The 26743-nt window shown below is 49.2% G+C and overlaps 1 protein-coding gene across 2 annotated transcripts in view; it reads right to left on the bottom strand.

Annotated features, from left to right (window-relative positions):
* Positions 1–26743, bottom strand: part of fbxo3 (F-box protein 3) — a 244221-nt gene that overhangs the window by 112319 nt on the left and 105159 nt on the right. For both annotated transcript variants that reach the window (XM_072518718.1, XM_072518719.1), the window contains 2 exons: positions 18258–18421; positions 17312–17426 (listed from right to left, as the gene is read on the bottom strand). In XM_072518718.1, coding sequence (XP_072374819.1) covers positions 17312–17426; positions 18258–18421 — 279 coding nt within the window. The remainder of the gene's footprint in view (positions 1–17311; positions 17427–18257; positions 18422–26743) is intronic.

Genomic DNA, 26743 nt, shown 5'->3' on the forward strand with positions numbered 1-26743 from the left:
TCATTACCCAAAACCAAATCCAACGTGGCCTCGCCTCTTGTTGGCCTGTCAACATATTGTTTCAGGAAACCCTCCTGCACACACTGTACAAAAAACGACCCATCTATTGTACTCGAACTATATCTTTTCCAGTCAATATTTGGAAAGTTAAAGTCTCCCATAATAACTACCCTGTTACTTTCGCTCATATCCAGAATCATCTTCGCCATCCTTTCCTCTACATCCCTAGAACTATTAGGAGGCCTATAAAAAACTCCCAACAGGGTGACCTCTCCTTTCCTGTTTCTAACTTCAGCCAATACTACCTCGGAAGAGTCCCCATCTAGCATCCTCTCCGCCACCGTAATACTGCTCTTGACTAGCAGCGCCACACCTCCCCTCTTTTGCCTCCTTCTCTGAGCTTACTAAAACACCTAAACCCCGGAACCTGCAACATCCATTCCTGTCCCTGCTCTATCCATGTCTCCGAAATGGCCACAACATCGAAGTCGCAGGTACCAACCCACGCTGCCAGTTCCCCTACCTTGTTTCGTATACTCCTGGCATTGAAGTAGACACACTTCAAACCACCTACCTGAACGCTGGCCCCCTCCTGCGACGTCAAATCTGTGCTCCTGACCTCTATACTCTCATTCTCCCTTACCCTAAAACTACAATCCAGGTTCCCATGCCCCTGCTGCATTAGTTTAAACCCCCCCAAAGAGCACTAACAAATCTCCCCCCCAGGATATTTGTGCCCCTCAGGTTCAGATGTAGACCATCCTGTCTGTAGAGGTCCCACCTTCCCCAGAAAGAGCCCCAGTTATCCAAAAATCTGAAACCCTCCCGCCTGCACCATCCCTGTAGCCACGTGTTTAAATGCTCTCTCTCCCTATTCCTCATCTCACTATCACGTGTGATACACTGGAACACAGCAAGAAACCAAGAACACGACTCACTGTAACTCACTGTAACTCACTGTAACAACCGAGAAAGCACCTCACTGTAACACAGCGAAAAACCGAGAATATGACACAGCGAGAAACCGAGAACACGACCTACGGTAAAAGAGCTAAAAACCTAGAACACGACTCACTGTAACAGCGAGAAACCAAGAACACGACTCAATGTAACACAGCAAGAAACCGCGAACATGACGCACTGTAACACAGCGAGAAACCGAGAACACGACCCACTGTAACACAGCAAGAAACCGAGAACATGATGCACTGTAACACAGCAAGAAACCGAGAACATGATGCACTGTAACACAGCGAGAAACCAAGAACACGACCCACTGTAACAGCGAGAAACCAAGAACACGACTCCCTGTAACACAGCGAGAAACCAAGAACACGACCCACTGTAACACAGCGAGAAACCAAGAACACGACTCACTGTAACACAGCGAGAAACCAAGAACACGACCCACTGTAACACAGCGAGAAACCAAGAACACGACCCACTGTAACACAGCGAGAAACCAAGAACACGACTCACTGTAACACAGCGAGAAACCAAGAACACGACCCACTGTAACACAGCGAGAAACCAAGAACACGACCCACTGTAACACAGCGAGAAACCAAGAACACGACCCACTGTAACACAGCAAGAAACCGAGAACATGACGCACTGTAACACAGCAAGAAACCAAGAACACGACCCACTGTAACACAGCAAGAAACCGAGAACATGACGCACTGTAACACAGCGAGAAACCGAGAACATGACGCCCTGTAACACAGCGGGAAACCGAGAACACGACTCACTGTAACACAGCAAGAAACCGAGAACACGACTCACTGGAACACAGGAGAAACAGAGAACACGACTCACTGTAACACAGCGAGAAACCGAGAACACGACTCACTGTAACAGTGAGAAACCGAGAAAACGACTCACTGTAACACAGTGAGAAACCGAGAATATGACACAGCGACAAACCGAGAACACGACCTACTGTAAAAGAGCTATAAACCGAGAACACGACTCGCTGTAACACAATAACAGCATGAAACCAAGAACACAACCCACATTAATAGCGAGAAACCAAAAACATGACTCACTGTAACACAGCAAGAAACAGAGAACACGACTCACTGTAACACAGAGAGAAACCGAGAACACGACTCACTGTAACACAGCAAAAACCCCAGAAGCTGACTCAATGTAAAGCAGCGAGAAACGGAGAACATGACTCACTGTTACACAGTTAGAAACCGAGAACATGACTCACTGTAACACGGTGAGAAACCGAGAACACGGCCCACTATAACACAGAAAGAAACCGGGAACATGACCCACTGTAACACAGCGAGAAAAAGAGAACATGACACAGCGTGAAACCGAGAACAAGACCTACTGTAAAAAAGCTATAAGCCTAGAACACGATTCGCTGTAACACAGCGAGAAACCGAGAACATGATTCACTGGAATACAGCGAAAAACCCAGAACACGACTCACTGGAACTCAGCGAGAAGCAGAGAACACAACTCACTGTAACACAGCGAGAAACCGAGAACACGACTCACTGGAACACAGCGAGAAACAGAGAACACGACTCACTGCAACACAGCGAGAAACCGAGAACATGGTTCACTGGAACACAGCGAAGAACCCAGAACACGACTCACTGAAACACAGCGAGAAACAGAGAACACAACTCGCTGTAACACAGCGAGAAACCGAGAACATGATTCACTGGAACACATCGAGGAACCCAGAACACGACTCATTGTAACACAGCGAGAAACCGAGAACACGACTCACTGGAAGACAACGAGAAACAGAGAACACGACTCACTGGAACACAGCGAGGAACCCAGAACACGACTCACTGGAACTCAGCGAGAAACAGAGAACACGAGTCGCTGTAACACAGCGAGGAACCCAGAACACGACTCACTGTAACACAGCGAGAAACCGAGAACACGACTCACTGCAACACAGCGAGAAACCGAGAACACGACTCACTGGAACACAGCGAGAAACAGAGAACACGAGCCACTGTAACACAAGTGAGAAACCGAGAACATGACTCACTGTAACACAGCGAGAAACCGAGAACACGATTCACTGTAACACAGCGAGAAAACGAGTACATGATTCACTGTAACACAGCGAGGACAGAGAACACTATCCACTATAACACAGCCAGAAACCGAGAATACGACCCACTGTAACACAGCGAGAAACCGAGAACACGACTCACTGTAACACAGCGAGAAACCGAGAACACGACTCACTGTAACACAGCGAGAAACAGAGAACCAGACTCACTGTAACACAGCGAGAGACCGAGCATACGACACACTGTAAAACAGCAACAAACCGAGAAGACGGCTCATTGAAAAACTGCGAGAAACCGAGAACACTACCAACTGTAACACAGCGGGAAACCGAGAACATGACTCAGTGTAACACAGCAAGAAACCGAGAACACGACTCACTGTAACACAGCGAGAAACCGAGAACACGACTCACTGGAACACAGCGAGAAACCGAGAACACGACTCACTGTAACACAGCAAGAAACCGAGAACACGACTCACTGTAACACAGCGAGAAACCGAGAATATGGTTCACTGGAACACAGCGAGGAACCCAGAACACGACTCACTGAAACACAGCGAGAAACAGAGAACACAACTCGCTGTAACACAGCGAGAAACCGAGAACATGATTCACTGGAACACATCGAGGAACCCAGAACACGACTCACTGTAACACAGCGAGAAACCGAGAACACGACTCACTGGAACACAACGAGAAACAGAGAACACGACTCACTGGAACACAGCGAGGAACCCAGAACACGACTCACTGGAACTCAGCGAGAAACAGAGAACACGAGTCGCTGTAACACAGCAAGGAACCCAGAACACGACTCACTGTAACACAGCGAGAAACCGAGAACACGACTCACTGCAACACAGCGAGAAACCGAGAACACGACTCACTGGAACACAGCGAGAAACAGAGAACACGATTCACGGTAACACAGCGAGAAACAGAGAACACGACTCACTGCAACACAGCGAGAAACCGAGAACACGACTCACTGGAACACAGCGAGAAACAGAGAACACGATTCACGGTAACACAGCGAGAAACCGAGAATATGACACAGCGAGAAACGGTGAACACAATTCACTGTAACACAGCGAGAAAACGAGTACATGATTCACTGTAACACAGCGAGGACAGAGAACACTATCCACTATAACACAGCCAGAAACCGAGAATACGACCCACTGTAACACAGCGGGAAAACGAGAACACGGCTCACTGTAACACAGCGAGAAACCGCGAACACGACTCACTGTAACACAGCGAGAAACCGAGAAAACGATTCACTGTAACACAGCGAGAAACCGAGAATATGACACAGCGAGAAACAGTGAACACAATTCACTGTAACACAGCGAGAAACCGAGTACATGATTCACTGTAACACAGCGAGAAAACGAGTACCTGATTCACTGTAACACAGCGAGGACAGAGAACACTATCCACTATAACACAGCCAGAAACCGAGAATACGACCCACTGTAACACAGCGAGAAACCGAGAACACGACTCACTGGAACACAGCAAGAAACCGAGAACACGACTCACTGTAACACAGCGAGAAACCGAGAACACGACTCACTGTAACACAGCGAGAAACCGAGAACACGACTCACTGAAACACAGCGAGAAACAGAGAACACGACTCGCTGTAACACAGCGAGGAACCCAGAACACGACTCACTGTAACACAGCGAGAAACCGAGAACACAACTCACTGGAACACAACGAGAAACAGAGAACACGACTCACTGGAACACAGCGAAGGACCCAGAACACGACTCACTGGAACTCAGCGAGAAACAGAGAACACGAGTCGCTGTAACACAGCGAGGAACCCAGAACACAACTCACTGTAACACAGCGAGAAACCGAGAACACGACTCACTGCAACACAGTGAGAAACCGAGAACACGACTCACTGGAACACAGCGAGAAACCGAGAACACGACTCACTGCAACACAGAGAGAAACCGAGAACACGACTCACTGTAACACAGCGAGAAACCGAGAACACGATTCACTGTAACACAGCGAGAAACCGAGAATATGACACAGCGAGAAACAGTGAACACAATTCACTGTAACACAGCGAGAAAACGAGTACATGATTCACTGTAACACAGCGAGGACAGAGAACACTATCCACTATAACACAGCCAGAAACCGAGAATACGACCCACTGTAACACAGCAGGAAAACGAGAACACGGCTCACTGTAACACAGCGAGAAACCGAGAACACGACTCACTGTAACACAGCGAGAAACCGAGAAAACGATTCACTGTAACACAGCGAGAAACCGAGAATATGACACAGCGAGAAACAGTGAACACAATTCACTGTAACACAGCGAGAAACCGAGTACATGATTCACTGTAACACAGCGAGAAAACAAGTACCTGATTCACTGTAACACAGCGAGGACAGAGAACACTATCCACTATAACACAGCCAGAAACCGAGAATACGACCCACTGTAACACAGCGAGAAACCGAGAACACGACTCACTGGAACACAGCAAGAAACCGAGAACACGACTCACTGTAACACAGCGAGAAACCGAGAACACGACTCACTGTAACACAGCGAGAAACCGAGAACACGACTCACTGAAACACAGCGAGAAACAGAGAACACGACTCGCTGTAACACGGCGAGGAACCCAGAACACGACTCACTGTAACACAGCGAGAAACCGAGAACACAACTCACTGGAACACAACGAGAAACAGAGAACACGACTCACTGGAAAACAGCGAAGAACCCAGAACACGACTCACTGGAACTCAGCGAGAAACAGAGAACACGAGTCGCTGTAACACAGCGAGGAACCCAGAACACAACTCACTGTAACACAGCGAGAAACCGAGAACACGACTCACTGCAACACAGTGAGAAACCGAGAACACGACTCACTGGAACACAGCGAGAAACCGAGAACACGACTCACTGCAACACAGCGAGAAACCGAGAACACGACTCACTGTAACACAGCGAGAAACCGAGAACACGATTCACTGTAACACAGCGAGAAACCGAGAATATGACACAGCGAGAAACAGTGAACACAATTCACTGTAACACAGCGAGAAAACGAGTACATGATTCACTGTAACACAGCGAGGACAGAGAACACTATCCACTATAACACAGCCAGAAACCGAGAATACGACCCACTGTAACACAGCGGGAAAACGAGAACACGGCTCACTGTAACACAGCGAGAAACCGAGAACACGACTCACTGTAACACAGCGAGAAACCGAGAAAACGATTCACTGTAACACAGCGAGAAACCGAGAATATGACACAGCGAGAAACAGTGAACACAATTCACTGTAACACAGCGAGAAACCGAGTACATGATTCACTGTAACACAGCGAGAAAACGAGTACCTGATTCACTGTAACACAGCGAGGACAGCGAACACTATCCACTATAACACAGCCAGAAACCGAGAATACGACCCACTGTAACACAGCGAGAAACCGAGACCACGACTCACTGGAAAACAGCGAGAAACAGAGAACACGACCCACTGTAACACAAGTGAGAAACCGAGAACACGACTCACTGTAACACAGCGAGAAACCGAGAATATGACACAGCGAGAAACAGTGAACACAATTCACTGTAACACAGCGAGAAAACGAGTACATGATTCACTGTAACACAGCGAGGACAGAGAACACTATCCACTATAACACAGCCAGAAACCGAGAATACGACCCACTGTAACACAGCGAGAAACCGAGAACACGACTCACTGTAACACAGCGAGAAACCGAGAACATGACTCACTGTAACACAGCGAGAAACCGAGAACATGATTCACTGGAACACAGCGAGGAACCCAGAACACGACTCACTGGACACAGCGAGAAACCGAGAAAACGATTCACTGCAACATAGCGAGAAACCGAGAATATGACACAGCGAGAAACAATGAACACAATGCACTGTAACACAGCGAGAAACCGAGTACATGATTCACTGCAACACAGCGAGAAAACGAGTACATGATTCACTGTAACACAGCGAGGACAGAGAACACTATCCACTATAACACAGCCAGAGACCGAGAATACGACCCACTGTAACACAGCGCGAAACCGAGAACACGACTCACTGTAACACAGCGATTAACCGAGAACACGACTCACTGTAACACAGCGAGAAACCGAGAACACGACTCACTGTAAAACAGCGAGAAACCGAGAACACGACTCACTGTAACACAGCGAGAAACCAAGAACATGGTTCACTGGAACACAGCGAGGAACCCAGAACACGACTCACTGAAACACAGCGAGAAACAGAGAACACGACTCGCTGTAACACAGCGAGAAACCGAGAACATGATTCACTGGAACACAGCGAGGAACCCAGAACACGACTCACTGGAACTCAGCGAGAAACAGAGAACACGAGTTGCTGTAACACAGCGAGGAACCCAGAACACGACTCACTGTAACACAGCGAGAAACCGAGAACACGACTCACTGCAACACAGCGAGAAACCGAGAACACGACTCATTGGAACACAGCGAGAAACAGAGAACACGACCCACTGTAACACAAGTGAGAAACCGAGAACACGACTCAATGTAACACAGCGAGATACCGAGAACACGACTCACTGGAACACAGCGAGAAACAGAGAACACGACCCACTGTAACACAAGTGAGAAACCGAGAACACGACTCAATGTAACACAGCGAGATACCGAGAACACGATTCACTGTAACACAGTGAGAAACCGAGAATATGACACAGCGAGAAACAGTGAACACAATTCACTGTAACACAGCGAGAAAACAAATACATGATTCACTGTAACACAGTGAGGACAGAGAACACTATCCACTATAACACAGCCATAAACCGAGAATACGACCCACTGTAACACAGCGAGAAACCGAGAACACGACTCACTGGAACACAGCGAGAAACCGAGAACACGACTCACTGGAACACAGCGAGAAACCGAGAACACGACTCACTGTAACGCAGCGAGAAACCGAGAACACGACTCACTGTAACACAGCGAGAAACCAAGAACACGACTCACTGGAACTCAGCGAGAAACAGAGAACACGAGTCGCTGTAACACAGCGAGGAACCCAGAACACAACTCACTGTAACACAGCGAGAAACCGAGAACACGACTCACTGCAACACAGCGAGAAACCGAGAACACGACTCACTGGAACACAGCGAGAAACAGAGAACACGACCCACTGTAACACAAGTGAGAAACCGAGAACACAACTCACTGTAACACTGCGAGAAACCGAGAATATGACACAGCGAGAAACAGTGAACACAATTCACTGTAACACAGCGAGAAAACGAGTACATGATTCACTGTAACACAGCGAGGACAGAGAAGACTATCCACTATAACACAGCCAGAAACCGAGAATACGACCCACTGTAACACAGCGAGAAACCGAGAACACGACTCACTGTAACACAGCGAGAAACCGAGAACATGACTCACTGTAACACAGCGAGAAACCGAGAACACGACTCACTGTAACACAGCGAGAAACCGAGAACATGATTCACTGGAACACAGCGAGGAACCCAGAACACGACTCACTGGACACAGCGAGAAACCGAGAAAACGATTCACTGTAACACAGCGAGAAACCGAGAATATGGCACAGCGAGAAACAATGAACACAATTCACTGTAACACAGCAAGAAACCGAGTACATGATTCACTGTAACACAGCGAGAAAACGAGTACATGATTCACTGTAACACAGCGAGGACAGAGAACACTATCCACTATAACACAGCCAGAGACCGAGAATACGACCCACTGTAACACAGCGCGAAACCGAGAACACGACTCACTGTAACACAGTGAGAAACCGAGAACACGACTCACTGTAACACAGCGAGAAACCGAGAACACGACTCACTGTAACACAGCGAGAAACCGAGAACACGACTCACTGTAACACAGCAAGAAACCAAGAACACGACTCACTGTAACACAGCGAGAAACCGAGAACATGGTTCAGTGGAACACAGCGAGGAACCCAGAACACGACTCACTGAAACACAGCGAGAAACAGAGAACACGACTCGCTGTAACACAGCGAGAAACAGAGAACATGATTCACTGGAACACAGCGAGGAACCCAGAACACGACTCACTGGAACTCAGCAAGAAACAGAGAACACGAGTTGCTGTAACACAGCGAGGAACCCAGAACACGACTCACTGTAACACAGCGAGAAACCGAGAACACGACTCACTGCAACACAGCGAGAAACCGAGAACACGACTCATTGGAACACAGCGAGAAACAGAGAACACGACCCACTGTAACACAAGTGAGAAACCGAGAACACGACTCAATGTAACACAGCGAGATACCGAGAACACGACTCACTGGAACACAGCGAGAAACAGAGAACACGACCCACTGTAACACAAGTGAGAAACCGAGAACACGACTCAATGTAACACAGCGAGATACCGAGAACACGATTCACTATAACACAGCGAGAAACCGAGAATATGACACAGCGAGAAACAGTGAACACAATTCACTGTAACACAGCGAGAAAACAAATACATGATTCACTGTAACACAGTGAGGACAGAGAACACTATCCACTATAACACAGCCATAAACCGAGAATACGACCCACTGTAACGCAGCGAGAAACCGAGAACACGACTCGCTGCAACACAGCGAGACACCGAAAACACGACTCAATGTAACACAGCCAGAAACCGAGAACACAATTCACCATAACACAGCAAGAAACCGAGAACACGACCCATTGTAACACAGCGAGAAACAGAGAACACGACTCACTGTAACACAGCGAGAAACCGAGAACACAATTCACCATAACACAGCAAGAAACCGAGAACACGACCCATTGTAACACAGTGAGAAACAGAGAACACGACTCACTGTAACACAGCGAGAAACCGAGAATATGACACAGCGAGAAACAGTGAACACAATTCACTGTAACACAGCGAGAAAACAAATACATGATTCACTGTAACACAGTGAGGACAGAGAACACTATCCACTATAACACAGCCATAAACCGAGAATACGACCCACTGTAACGCAGCGAGAAACCGAGAACACGACTCGCTGCAACACAGCGAGACACCGAAAACACGACTCAATGTAACACAGCCAGAAACCGAGAACACAATTCACCATAACACAGCAAGAAACCGAGAACACGACCCATTGTAACACAGCGAGAAACAGAGAACACGACTCACTGTAACACAGCGAGAAACCAAGAACACGACTCACTGGAACTCAGCGAGAAACAGAGAACACGAGTCGCTGTAACACAGCGAGGAACCCAGAACACAACTCACTGTAACACAGCGAGAAACCGAGAACACGACTCACTGCAACACAGCGAGAAACCGAGAACACGACTCACTGGAACACAGCGAGAAACAGAGAACACGACCCACTGTAACACAAGTGAGAAACCGAGAACACAACTCACTGTAACACTGCGAGAAACCGAGAATATGACACAGCGAGAAACAGTGAACACAATTCACTGTAACACAGCGAGAAAACGAGTACATGATTCACTGTAACACAGCGAGGACAGAGAAGACTATCCACTATAACACAGCCAGAAACCGAGAATACGACCCACTGTAACACAGCGAGAAACCGAGAACACGACTCACTGTAACACAGCGAGAAACCGAGAACATGACTCACTGTAACACAGCGAGAAACCGAGAACACGACTCACTGTAACACAGCGAGAAACCGAGAACATGATTCACTGGAACACAGCGAGGAACCCAGAACACGACTCACTGGACACAGCGAGAAACCGAGAAAACGATTCACTGTAACACAGCGAGAAACCGAGAATATGGCACAGCGAGAAACAATGAACACAATTCACTGTAACACAGCAAGAAACCGAGTACATGATTCACTGTAACACAGCGAGAAAACGAGTACATGATTCACTGTAACACAGCGAGGACAGAGAACACTATCCACTATAACACAGCCAGAGACCGAGAATACGACCCACTGTAACACAGCGCGAAACCGAGAACACGACTCACTGTAACACAGTGAGAAACCGAGAACACGACTCACTGTAACACAGCGAGAAACCGAGAACACGACTCACTGTAACACAGCGAGAAACCGAGAACACGACTCACTGTAACACAGCAAGAAACCAAGAACACGACTCACTGTAACACAGCGAGAAACCGAGAACATGGTTCAGTGGAACACAGCGAGGAACCCAGAACACGACTCACTGAAACACAGCGAGAAACAGAGAACACGACTCGCTGTAACACAGCGAGAAACAGAGAACATGATTCACTGGAACACAGCGAGGAACCCAGAACACGACTCACTGGAACTCAGCAAGAAACAGAGAACACGAGTTGCTGTAACACAGCGAGGAACCCAGAACACGACTCACTGTAACACAGCGAGAAACCGAGAACACGACTCACTGCAACACAGCGAGAAACCGAGAACACGACTCATTGGAACACAGCGAGAAACAGAGAACACGACCCACTGTAACACAAGTGAGAAACCGAGAACACGACTCAATGTAACACAGCGAGATACCGAGAACACGACTCACTGGAACACAGCGAGAAACAGAGAACACGACCCACTGTAACACAAGTGAGAAACCGAGAACACGACTCAATGTAACACAGCGAGATACCGAGAACACGATTCACTATAACACAGCGAGAAACCGAGAATATGACACAGCGAGAAACAGTGAACACAATTCACTGTAACACAGCGAGAAAACAAATACATGATTCACTGTAACACAGTGAGGACAGAGAACACTATCCACTATAACACAGCCATAAACCGAGAATACGACCCACTGTAACGCAGCGAGAAACCGAGAACACGACTCGCTGCAACACAGCGAGACACCGAAAACACGACTCAATGTAACACAGCCAGAAACCGAGAACACAATTCACCATAACACAGCAAGAAACCGAGAACACGACCCATTGTAACACAGCGAGAAACAGAGAACACGACTCACTGTAACACAGCGAGAAACCGAGAACACAATTCACCATAACACAGCAAGAAACCGAGAACACGACCCATTGTAACACAGTGAGAAACAGAGAACACGACTCACTGTAACACAGCGAGAAACCGAGAATATGACACAGCGAGAAACAGTGAACACAATTCACTGTAACACAGCGAGAAAACAAATACATGATTCACTGTAACACAGTGAGGACAGAGAACACTATCCACTATAACACAGCCATAAACCGAGAATACGACCCACTGTAACGCAGCGAGAAACCGAGAACACGACTCGCTGCAACACAGCGAGACACCGAAAACACGACTCAATGTAACACAGCCAGAAACCGAGAACACAATTCACCATAACACAGCAAGAAACCGAGAACACGACCCATTGTAACACAGCGAGAAACAGAGAACACGACTCACTGTAACACAGCGAGAAACCGAGAACACAATTCACCATAACACAGCAAGAAACCGAGAACACGACCCATTGTAACACAGTGAGAAACAGAGAACACGACTCACTGTAACACAGCGAGAAACCGAGAACACGACTCACTGTAACACAGCGAGAAACAGTGAACAAGTTTCACTGTAACAGAGCGAAAAACCGAGTACATGATTCACTGTAACACAGCGAGAAAACGTGTACATGATTCACTGTAACACAGCGAGGACAGAGAAGACGACTCACTGTAACACAGCAAGAAACCAAGAACATGACACACTGTAACACAGCGAGAAACCGAGAACATGATTCACTGTAACTTTGCGCAGGTTAAGGAGACACATCCTGAGTGAGTGAGACATATCCAGAGTGAGAATTGGAACTTGGTAATTTCTTGCAATGAGGTACTTTGGTGCAGAGTGGGAGAAGGTGCTTTTTCCCTACCATTTTGTTTTCTTTCTTCTGTCTTGTAACTTTAATCTGCAGGGAGAGAACCAGAGAGCACCCTGGGAAGGTAAGTGATTTTTATTACCTTTTCAAATTGTGTAGGGGGGAAAACTGAAGTGACATCACAGTAAAGCTGTGACCTGATTGGCTGGTTGGGAATCTGTTAAATTTGGAAAAAAAATAATATTGCAAAACAAATCTAACTGATTAACTAGATAGTGGAGTAACTAAACCCGAGGGCAGCGATCGGTATTTAGCATTAAATTTTATAGTAAAAATCATCTGGCATCAGGGCCATATAGTTAATTGTAACTCAATCTAACAATAATTCAAGTGTTTATTTTAAATTAGTGAATTAGTGCTTAAATGTCACTTAGCGGGGTGCTGTGCTCCAACTGTGAGATGTGGCAGATCTGTGAGGCTTCCAGCGTTTCATTCGACTACATCTGCAGCAAGTGTAACCAATGGCAGCTCCTCACAGACCGCGTGATTCGGTTGGAGCAGCAATTGGATGTACTTCGGAGCATGCAGGTGGCGGAAAGCGTCACAGATCGGAGTTATAGAGACGTGGTCACACTCAAGATGCAGGCAAAGAGATGGGTGACCACCAGAAGGGGCAGACAGTCAATGCAGGAATCCCCTGTACTTGTCCCCCTCTCGAACAGGTATATCTTAGCCTATCAGGGGAATACAGCAGCAGCCAGAGCAGTTGCACCACGGCTGGCTCTGTTGTTCAGCAGGGAGGGTCAAAGCGCAGAAGAACAATAGTCATAGGGGACTCTATAGTTAGGGGCACAGATAGGCGCTTCTGTGGACATGATAGAGACTCCAGGATGGTATGTTGCCTCCCTGGTGCCAGGGTCCAGGATCTCTCCGAACGGGTAGAGGGCATCCTGAAGGGGGAGGGCAAACAGGCAGAGGTCGTTGTACATATTGGTACTAACGACATAGGCAGGAAGGGGCATGAGGTCCTGCAGTAGGAGCTCAGGGAGCTAGGCAGAAAGTTACAAGACAGGACCTCTAGGGTTGTAATCTCAGGATTACTCGCTGTGCCACGTGCCAGTGAGGCTAGAAATAGGAAGATAGAGCATCTAAACACGTGGCTAAACAGCTGGTGTAGGAGGGAGGGTTTCCGTTATCTGGACCACTGGGAGCTCTTCCGGGGCAGGTGTGACCTGTACAAGAAGGACGGGTTGCATCTAAACTGGAGAGGCATAAAAATCCTGGCCGCGAGGTTTGCTAGTGTCACACGGGAGGGTTTAAACCAGTATGTCAAGAGGGTGGGTATCGGAGCAATAGGTCAGAAGATGAAAACATTGAGGGAGAACTCGGGAATAGGGCCAATATGGCTCTGAGGAAGAGCAGAAAGGGAAATGTTGCTGAAAACAGCAGGGCTGGTGGCCTGAAGTGTTTTAATGCAAGGAGTATAACGGGTAAGGGAGATGAACTTAGAGCTTGGATTAGGCCTTGGAACTATGATGTTGTTGCCATTATAGAGACCTGGTTGAGGGAACGACAGCTGGCAGCTAAATGTTCCAGGATTTAGATGTTTCAGGTGGGATAGAGGGGGATGTAAAAGGGGTGGCGGAGTTGCGCTACTGGTTAGGGAGAATATCACAGCTGTACTACGGGAGGACACATCAGAGGGCAGCGAGGCTATATGGGTAGAATCAGGAATACGAAAGGTGCAGTCACAATGTTGGGGGTTTACTACAGGCCTCCCAACAGCCAGCGGGAGATAGAGGAGCAGATAGGTAGACAGATTTTGGAAAAGAGTAAAAGCAACAGGGTTGTTGTGTTGGAAGACTTCAACTTCCCCAATATTGACTGGGACTCACTTAGTGCCAGGGGCTTAGACGGGGCAGAGTTTGTAAGGAGGACCCAGGATGACTTCTTAAAACAATATATAGATAGTCCAACTAGGGAAGGGGCTGTACTGGACCTGGTATTGGGGAATGAGCCCGGCCAGGTGGTAGAAGTTTCAGGAGGGGAGCATTTCAGGAACAGTGACCACAATTCAATAAGTTTTAAAGTGCTGGTGGGCAAGGATAAGAGTGGTCCAAGGGTGAATGTGCTAAATTGGGGAAAGGCTAATTATAACAATATTAGGCGGGAACTGAAGAACCTAGATTGGGGGCGGATGTTTGACGGTAAATCAACATCTGACATGTGGGAGGATTTCAAACGTCAGTTGAAAGGTATTCAGGGCCGACATTGTCCTGTGCGGAAGAAGGATAAATACGGCAAATTTCAGGAACCTTGGATAACGAGAGATATTGTAGGCCTTGTCATAAAGAAAAAGGAGGCATTTGTCAGGGCTAGAAGGCTGGGAACAGACAAAGCCTATGTGGAATATGAGGAAAGTAGGAAGGAACCTAAGCAAGGAATCAAGGAGGGCTAAAAGGGGTCATGAAACGTCATTGGCAAATAGGGTTAAGGAAAATCCAAGGCTTTTTACACGTACATAAAAAGCAAGAGGGTAGCCAGGGACAGGGTTGGCCCACTGAAGGACAGGCAAGGAAATCTATGTGTGGAGCCAGAGGAAATGGGCGAGGTACTAAGAAATACTTTGCATCAGTATTCACCAAAGAGAAGGAATTGGTGGATGTTGAGTCTGGAGAAGGGCGTGTAGATAGCCTGGGTCACATCGAGATCCAAAAAGATGAGGTTTTGGGCATCTTGGAAAATATTAAGGTAGATAAGTCCCCAGGGCCTGATGGGATCTATCCCAGAATACTGAAGGAGGCCAGAGAGGAAATTGCTGAAGCCTTGACAGAAATCTTTGGATCCTCACTGTCTTCAGGTGATGTCCCGGAGGACTGGATAATAGCCAATGTTGTTCCTTTGTTTAAGAAGGGGAGCAAGGATAATCCAGGGAATTACAGGTCGGTGAGCCTTACATCAGTGGTAGGGAAATTACTGGAGAGAATTCTTCGAGACAGGATCTACTCCCATTTGGAAGCAAATGGACGTATTAGCGAGAGCTAATGATGATGTATGAGGCAAGTCTTTTTACACACAGGGTAGTGGGTGCCTGGAACTCGCTGCCGGAGGAGGTGGTGGAAGCAGGGACGATAGTGACATTTAAGGGGCATCTTGATAAATACATGAATACGATGGGAATAGAGGGATACGGACTCAGGAAGTGTAGAAGATTTTAGTTTAGACGGGCAGCATGGTCGGCTCAGGCTTGGACCGCCGAAGGGTCTGTTCCTCTGCTGTACTTTTCTTTGTTCTTTGTTCTTTTTGTAACACAGCGAGAAATCAAGAACATGACTTACTGAAACACAGCGAAAAACCAAGAACACAACCCACAATAACAGCGAGAAACCATTAACACGACTCCCTGTAACACAGTGAGAAACCAAGAATATGACACAGCGTGAAACCGAGACCCCGACCTACTGTAACAGGGCTATAAACCGAGGAGACAACACATTGTAACACAGCGAGAAATCAAGAACGCGACCCACTGACACACAGCAAGAAACCGAGAACCAGACTCACTGTAACACAGCGAGAGGCCGAGCATACGACTCACTGTAAAACAGCGACAAACCGAGAAGACGACTCATTGAAAAACTGTGAGAGACCGAGAACACGACTCACTGTAACACAGCGAGAAACCGAGAACACGACTCATTGTAACACAGCGAGAAACCGAGAACACGACTCACTGTAACACAGCGAGAAACCGAGAACACTACTCACTGTAACACAGTGAGAAACCGAGAACACGACTCACTGTAACACAGCGAGAAACCGAGAACACGAATCACTTAACACAGCGAGAAAACAAATATATGATTCACTGTAACACAGCGAGAAACCAAGAACACGACTCACTGTAACACAGCGAGAAACCGAGAACACGGCGCACTGAAACACAACGAGAAACCGAGAACACGACTCACTGTGAGACAGCGAAAAACCGAGAACACGACTCACTGTGAGACAGCGAGAAACCGAGAACACGACTCACTGTGAGACAGCGAAAAACCGAGAACACGACTCATCTGTAACACAGCGAGAAATCGAGAATATGACACAGCGAGAAACCGAGACCACGACCTACTGTAATAGAGCTATAAACCGAGCAGGCGACACATTGTAACACAGCTAGAAATCAAGAACTCTACCCACTGTAACACAGCGACAAACCAAAAACACGCCTCACTGTAACACAGCGAGAAACCGAGAGCACGATCCACTGTAACACTGCGACAAACTGAGAACACGACTTACTGGAACACACATGTGGGGATGTCTTACCCAGGGACGACTAGGCGCTGTCCATTGTGTATGCGAAGGGAGCAACGATAATCCTTAGGTAGACTGAATTGAATTCGCTCTTCAACTGCTTCCATTTCTTGCTCTGTTAAACCCACTGTGAAGAGGAGGCCAGGCATGAAAAACAAAATCAACGACACATAAGCGAACAAGAGTCAATAAATCGCAGGCCATCCTATGTCTGGATGCCCAAAGTTCTGTCCCTTTCCCAATTGACCTTCCAGCTTCTCATCGCCCCCAGCTCTCCATTCTCACCCCTCTAATACCCTCCCCCATGACCTCCCAACCTCCCCCTCTTCACCCCTCCTCCTTTCTCCACTGCTTCTCCTTCCCCTCCCACTCCCTCTTCCCAAACCTGCCCACCTCAACCACTCCCTCTTCCCAAACGTGCCCACCCTTCCTCATCCCTAACCCCCTCCCACTCCCCCCTTCCCCTCCCACTCCCTCTTCCCAAACCTGCCCACCCCAACCACTCCCTCTCCCCAAACCTGCCCACCCTTCCTCATCCCTGACACCCTCCCACTCCCCCCTTTACCCCTCCCACTCCCCCCTTGCCCCCTCTGCCCCTCCTCCTCTCCCACTTCCCCCTCCTCTTCCCACTCCCCATTCTTCTTCCCCACTCCCCCATCCTCTCCCCCGCTCTCTCCCACCGCACCTCCCTCTCTCCTTTCCCTCTACCCCCACCCCCGCTCCTTTCCCTCTCCCTCCTCTTCCGTTTGCTGTGCAGAACGTTTGCTGAAACTGTCTTCAATGGATCAGGGTGACAACACATTGTCACTGGCTTCACACAAGGGCAAATATCAACCAACCCTCCCTTTAATTTGGGATGTCTGCAATCTCCGACCCTCACACTCCCCCACTCCAAGGCTGTTGCCCCAGCCTCACTAGTTGTCACACTGTGGTATGAATGACCATCCCATCTAGTTACCATTTAATGACGTGATCATCCGAGGACATTTCTGCCCCAGATACTTCTTCAAATTCTCCCAAGCTTGTTTCAACTCTGCGTAGTGATCAATGTATTGTCCCAGGTCGCAGTAGAACTGGCGGAACAGCTCCATCCAACACACATTGTGCTTCACCTTATCATCCCTGACAAAAGACAATGTGCACAGATGATTGAGAGATATTCAGCCATTCCAGTTAAGAGTACCGGCACATTTACAACTTCTTCACGCCCTTGGACACATGCCCACCTCCCGCCACACCCTTTCAAACACCCGCGTGATGCAGATACAGGCAGTTATAGAACCATAGAATACTAATAGCGCAGCAGACTACCATTCAGTCGGTCATGTTCATGCTAGCTCACAAACAGGATTGGACAGGGTAGATTCAGAAAGAATGTTCCCGATGGTGGGGGAGTCCAGAACTAGGGGACATAGTTTGAGGAGAAGGGGGAAACCTTTTTGGACTGAGGTGAGGAGAAATTTCTTCACCCAGAGAGTGGTGAATTTGTGGAATTTGCTACCATTGAAAGTAGTTGAGGTCAAAACATATATGTGGTTAACAGTGAATTGAGTGTCTTGGGTTACAGAAAGATATAGATGGGATGGTCAAATGGGCAAATAAGTGGCCGATGAAATCCTGAAAGGTGTGAGGTGATACATTTTGGAAGGAGTAATTTGAAAAGGAAGTATTCCATGAATGGCATAACACTGGGAAGTTCTGAGGAACAAAGGGACCTTGGCGCGTTTGTCCATAGATCTCTGAAGTCATAAGGACAGATCAATAGGGTGGTGAAAAAGGAATATGGGACACTCGCTTTTATCAATCGGGTACAGCAGGGATGTCATGTTGGTGTTGTTTAGAACTTTGATGAGGTCACAGCTGGAGTACTGTGTGCAGTCTGGTCGCCTCATTACAGGAAGGATGTGATTGCACTGGAGCGGATGCAGAAAAGATTCACCGGAATGTTGCTTGGGATGGAACATTGAAGTTATGAAGAGAGGTTGGATAGGCTTGGGTTGTTTTCTCTGGAGCAGAGAAGACTGAGGGGTGACCTGATTGAGGTGTACAAGATTATGAGGGGCATGGACAGGGTGGATAGGGAGCAGCTGTTCCCCTTAGTTGAAGGGTCAGTTACGAAGGGCACAAGTTCAAAGTGAGGTATGGGAGGTTTAGAGGGGATTTGTGGAACAACTTTTTTACCCAGAGAATGGTGGGTCTGGAATGCACTGCCTGGGAGGGTGGTAGAGGCGGGATGCCTCACATCCTTTAAAAAGTACCTGGGTGAGCACTTGGGGGAGGGGATAACATTCAAGGCTATGGGCCAAGTGCTGGCAATTGGGATTAGGTGGGCAGGTCAGAGCCTTTAAAGTGCCGGTGCAGACTTGGCGGGCCAAAGGGCCTCTCTTCTGCACTGTCGTATTCTGTGATAGCCCTTGGGGCTAAAGGGACCAAGAGAAATGGGGGAAGGCGGGATCAGGGTATCGAACTTGATGATCAGCCATGATCATAATGAATGGATGAGCAGGCTCAAAGGGCTGAATGGCCTACTCCTACTTCGATATTCTATGTTTCCCTGCAGGAGCATCTCAGCTCATCTCCCCAATCCTGCCTTTTCCCTGGAGCCCTGTAACTTTCCTCTTTTAGATCATGAAACAATTCCTTATCAAAACCCTTGATTGAGGGTCAGTCAGCGTGGCTTTGTCAGAAGGAGGGCATGCCTTACAAATTTGATTGAATTTCTGAGGAGGTGACCAGGTGTGTAGATGAGGGGAATGCAGTTGATGTAGTTCATATGGACTTTGACAAGGTCCCACATGGGAGACTTATAAAGAAGACAAAGCATATGCGATACAGGACAATTTCATACGGTGGATTCAACATTGGCTTAGTTGCAGGAGATAGAGGGTGTTGACAGACGGCTGCTTTAGTGACTGGAAGTCAGTGTCCAGCGGCGTACCACAGGGATCTGTGCTGGGCCCCCTATTGTTTGTCATTTATATAAATGACACAGATGACTATGGGGGGGGGGGTAAAAAGGATATGGGATGCTTGCCTTTATTAATCGAGGCATAGATTGCAAATGCAGGGAGGTCATGTTGGAGTTCTATAGAACTTTGGTGAGGCCACAGCTGGAGGAGTGTGTGCAATTCTGGTTGCCACATTATAGGAAGGATGTGATTTCACTGAAGGGGTGCAGAGAAGATTCACCAGGATGTTGCCAGGGATGAAACATTTAAGTGACGGAGGTTGGATAGGCTTGGGTTGTTTTCTCTGGAGTAGAGAAAACTGAGGGGTGACCTGATTGAGGTGTACAAGATTATGAGGGGCATGGACAAAGTGGATAGGGAGCAGCTGTTCCCCTTAGTTAAAGGGTCAGTTACGAGGGGACACTAGTTAAAGGTGGGAGACAGGAGGTTTATGGGGGATTTGAGAAAATCTTTATTTCCAAATGAGTGGTGATGTCTGGAATGCACTGCCTGGGAGGGTGGTAAAGATGGGATACCTCACATCGTTTAAAAAGTACCTGGGAGAGCACTTGGCGCATCATAACATTGAAGGCTATGGGCCAAGTGCTGGCAATGAGATGAAGGAGGCAGGTCGGTGTTTTTCATGTGCCAGTGCACATTCAAGGGGCTGAAGGGCTTCTTTTGCACTGTATTTTCTGTGATTCTGTGACCCCCGTCTCCACCACACTCTCAGCATTGACCCTGTCTCCACCACACTCTCAGTATTGATCCTGGCTCCACCACAGTCTCAGCATTGACCCAGTCTCCACCACACTCTCAGCATTGACCCTGTCTCCACCACACTCTCAGCATTGACCCTGTCTCCACCACACTCTCAGCACTGACCCTGTCTCCACCACACTCTCAGCACTGACCCTGTCTCCAACACACTCTCACTATTGACCCTGTCTCCACCACATTCTCAGCATTGACCCTGTCCCCATCACACTCTCAGTATTGACCCTGTCTCGACCACACTCTCAGCATTGACACTGTCCCCATCACACACTCAGCATTGACCCTGTCTCCCCCACACTCTCAGCATTGACCCTGTCTCCACCACACTCTCAGCACTGACCCTGTCTCCAACACACTCTCAGTATTGACCCTGTCTCCAACACACTCCATATTGACCCTGTCTCCCCCACACTCTCAGTATTGACCCTGTCTCCACCACATTCTCAGTATTGTCCCACTCTCCATTGACACTCCCAGCATTGACCCGGTCTCCACCACACTCTCAGCATTGACCCTGTCTCCACCACACTCTCAGCATTGACCCTGTCCCCACCACACTCTCAGTATTGACCCTGTCTCCACCACACTCTCAGCATTGACCCGGTCTCCACCACACACTCAGCATTGACGCTGTCCCCACCACACTCTCAGTATTGACCCTGTCTCCACCACACTCTCAGCATTGACCCTGTCTCCATCACACACTCAGCATTGACCCTGTCTCCACCACACTCTCAGCACTGACCCTGTCTCTGCCACACTCTCAGTATTGACCCTGTCTCCACCACACTCTCAGCATTGACCCTGTCTCCACCACACTCTCAGCATTGGCCCTGTCCCCACCACACTCTCAGTATTGACCCTGTCTCCACCACACTCTCAGTATTGACCCTGTCTCCACCACACTCTCAGCATTGACCCTGTCTCCACCACACTCTCAGCATTGACCCTGTCTCCACCACACTCTCAGCATTGACCCTGTCTCCACCACACTCTCAGCATTGACCCTGTCCCCACCACTCTCTCAGCACTGACCCTGTCCACACCACACTCTCAGTATTGACCCTGTCTCCACCACACTCTCAGCACTGACCCTGTCTCCACCACACACTCAGCATTGACCCTGTCTCCACCACACTCTCAGTATTGACCCTGTCTCCATCACACTCCCAGCATTGACCCTGTCTCCACCACACTCTCAGCATTGACCCTGTCTCTACCACCCTCTCAGCATTGACCCTGTCCCCACCACACTCTCAGTATTGACCCTGTCTCCACCACACTCTCAGCATTGACCCGGTCTCCACCACACTCTCAGCATTGACGCTGTCCCCACCACACTCTCAGTATTGACCCTGTCTCCACCACACTCTCAGCATTGACCATGTCTTCACCACACTCTCAGTATTGACCCTGTCTCCACCACACTCTCAGCATTGACTCTGTCTCCACCACACTCTCAGTATTGACCCTGTCTCCACCACACTCTCAGCCCTGACCCTGTCTCCACCACACTCTCAGCATTGACCCTGTCTCCACCACACTCTCAGCATTGACCCTGTCCCCATCACACTCTCAGTACTGACCCTGTCTCGACCACACTCTCAGCATTGACTCTGTCTCCACCACACTCTCAGTATTGACCCTGTCTCCACCACACTCTCAGCCCTGACCCTGTCTCCACCACACTCTCAGCATTGACCCTGTCTCCACCACACTCTCAGCACTGACCCTGTCTCCACCACACACTCAGCATTGACCCTGTCTCCACCACACTCTCAGTATTGACCCTGTCTCCATCACACTCCCAGCATTGACCCTGTCTCCACCACACTCTCAGTATTGACCCTGTCTCCACCACACTCTCAGCATTGACTCTGTCTCCACCACACTCTCAGTATTGACCCGGTCTCCACCACATTCTCAGCCCTGACCCTGTCTCCACCACACTCTCAGCATTGACCCTGTCTCCACCACACTCTCAGCATTGACCCTGTCCCCATCACACTCTCAGTACTGACCCTGTCTCGACCACACTCTCAGCATTGACACTGTCCCCATCACACACTCAGCATTGACCCTGTCTCCCCCACACTCTCAGTATTGACCCTGTCTCCACCACACTCTCAGCATTGACCCTGTCTCCACCACACTCTCAGCACTGACCCTGTCTCCAACACACTCTCAGTATTGACCCTGTCTCCACCACACTCTCAGCATTGACCCTGTCTCCCCCACACTCTCAGTATTGACCCTGTCTCCACCACACTCTCAGCATTGACCCTGTCTCCACCACACTCTCAGCACTGACCCTGTCTCCAACACACTCTCAGCATTGACCCTGTCTCCAAAACACTCCATATTGACCCTGTCTCCCCCACACTCTCAGTATTGACCCTGTCTCCACCACATTCTCAGTATTGTCCCACTCTCCATCACACTCCCAGCATTGACCCCGTCTCCACCACACTATCAGCATTGACCCTGTCTCCACCACACTCTCAGCATTGACCCTGTCCCCACCACACTCTCAGTATTGACCCTGTCTCCACCACACTCTCAGCATTGACCCGGTCTCCACCACACTCTCAGTATTGACCCTGTCTCCACCACACTCTCAGTATTGACCCTGTCTCCACCACACTCCCAATATTGACCCTGTCTCCACCACACTCTCAGTATTGACCCTGTCTCCACCACACTCTCAGTATTGACCCTGTCTCCACCACACTCCCAATATTGACCCTGTCTCCATCACTCTCTCAGCATTGACCCTGTCTCCATCACACACTCAGCATTGACCCTGTCTCCACCACACTCTCAGCACTGACCCTGTCTCCGCCACACTCTCAGTATTGACCCTGTCTCCACCACACTCTCAATATTGACCCTGTCTCCACCACACTCTCAGCATTGACCCTGTCTCCACCACACTCTCAGTATTGACCCGGTCTCCATCACACTCCCAGCATTGACCCTGTCTCCACCACTCTCTCAGCATTGGCCCTGTCTCCACCACACTCTCAGCATTGACCCTGTCTCCACCACACTCTCAGCATTGACCCTGTCTCCACCACACTCTCAGCATTGACCCTGTCTCCACCACACTCTCAGCATTGACCCTGTCTCCACCACACTCTCAGCATTGACCCTGTCTCCACCACACTCTCAGTATTGACCCTGTCCCCACCACACTCTCAGTATTGACCCTGTCTCCACCACACTCTCAGTATTGACCCTGTCTCCACCACTCTCTCAGCATTGGCCCTGTCTCCACCACACTCTCAGCATTGACCCTGTCTCCACCACACTCTCAGTATTGACCCTGTCTCCACCACACTCTCAGCATTGACCCTGTCCCCACCACACTCTCAGTATTGACCCTGTCTCCACCACACTCTCAGCATTGACCCTGTCTCCACCACACTCTCAGCATTGACCCTGTCCCCACCACATTCTCAGTATTGACCCTGTCTCCACCACACTCTCAGTATTGACCCTGTCTCCACCACACTCTCAGCATTGACCCTGTCTCCACCACACACTCAGCATTGACCTTGTCTCCACCACACTCTCAGCATTGACCCTGTCTCCACCACACACTCAGCATTGACCTTGTCTCCACCACACTCTCAGCATTGACCCTGTCTCCACCAAACTGTCAGCATTGACCCAGTCTCCACCACACTTTCAGTATTGACCCTGTCCCCACCGCACTCTCAGCATTGACCCCGTCTCCACCACACTCTCAGCACTGACCCTGTCTCCACCACACTCTCAGCATTGACCCTGTCTCCACCACACTCAGTATTGACCCTGTCTCCAGCACACACTCAGTATTGACCCTGTCTCCACCACACTCTCAGTATTGACCCTGTCTCCATCACACTCCCAGCATTGACCCTGTCTTCACCACACTCAGTATTGACCCTGTCTCCACCACAATCTCAGTATTGACCCTGTCTCCACCACACTCTCAGCATTGACCCTGTCTCCACCACACTCTCAGCATTGACCCTGTCTCAAGAACACTCTCAGCATTGACCCTGTCTCCACCACACTAAGGCATTGACCCTGTCTCCACCACACTCTCAGCATTGACTCTGTCTCCACCACACTCGGTACTGATCGTCTCCGTCCACACTCTCAGCATTGACCCTGTCCCCACCACACTCTCAGTATTGACCCTGTCTCCACCACACTCTCAGCATTGACCCTGTCTCCACCATACTCTCAGTATTGACCCAGTCTCCACCACACTCTCAGCATTGACCCCGTCTCCACCACACTCTCAGCCCTGACCCTGTCTCCACCACACTCTCAGCATTGACCCTGTCTCCACCACACTCTCAGCATTGACCCTGTCTCCACCACACTCTCAGCATTGACCCTGTCTCCACCACACTCTCAGCATTGACTCTGTCTCCACCACACTCTCAGCACTGACCCTGTCTCCAACACACTCTCAGTATTGAGCCTGTCTCCAACACACTCCATATTGACCCGGTCTCCCCCACACTCTCAGTATTGACCCTGTCTCCACCACACTCTCAGCACTGACCCTTTCTCCAACACACTCTCAGTATTGACCCTGTCTCCAACACACTCCATATTGACCCTGTCTCCACCACACTCTCAGCATTGACCCTGTCTCCACCACACACTCAGCATTGACCTTGTCTCCACCACACTCTCAGCATTGACCCTGTCCCCACCGCATTCTCAGTATTGACCCTGTCTCCATCACACACTCAGCATTGACCCTGTCTCCACCACACACTCAGTATTGACCCTGTCTCCACCACACTCTCAGCACTGACCCTGTCTCCACCACATTCTCAGTATTGTCCCACTCTCCATCACACTCCCAGCATTGACCCTGTCTCCACCACACTCTCAGCACTGACCCTGTCTCCGCCACACTCTCAGTATTGACCCTGTCTCCACCACACTCTCAATATTGACCCTGTCTCCACCACACTCTCAGCATTGACCCTGTCTCCACCACACTCTCAGCATTGACCCTGTCCCCACCACACTCTCCATATTGACCCTGTCTCCACCACACTCTCAGCATTGACCCGGTCTCCACCACACTCTCAGTATTGACCCGGTCTACACCACACTCTCAGTATTGACCCTGCCTCTGCCACACTCTCAGTATTGACCACGTCTCCACCACACTCTCAGCACTGACCCTGTCTCCACCACATTCTCAGTATTGTCCCCGCCTCCATCACACTCCCAGCATTGACCCTGTCTCCACCACACTCTCAGTATTGTCCCCGCCTCCATCACACTCCCAGCATTGACCCTGTCTCCACCACACTCTCAGCATTGACCCTGTCTCCATCAAACACTCAGCATTGACCCTGTCTCCACCACACTCTCAGTATTGACCCTGTCTCCACCACACTCTCAATATTGACCCTGTCTCCACCACACTCTCAGTATTGACCCTGTCTCCACCACACTCACAGCATTGACCCTGTCTCCACCACACTCTCAGTATTGACCCTGTCCCCACCACACTCTCAGTATTGACCCTGTCTCCACCACACTCTCAGGATTGACCCTGTCTCCGCCACACTCTCAGTATTGACCCTGTCTCCACCACACTCTCAGTATTGACCCTGTCCCCACCACACTCTCAGCATTGACCCTGTCTCCACCACACTCTCAGTATTGACCCTGTCTCCACCACACTCTCAGTATTGAC

This window comes from Scyliorhinus torazame, chromosome 10 (genome assembly GCF_047496885.1).
Source record: "Scyliorhinus torazame isolate Kashiwa2021f chromosome 10, sScyTor2.1, whole genome shotgun sequence".
Classification (NCBI taxonomy): domain Eukaryota; kingdom Metazoa; phylum Chordata; class Chondrichthyes; order Carcharhiniformes; family Scyliorhinidae; genus Scyliorhinus; species Scyliorhinus torazame.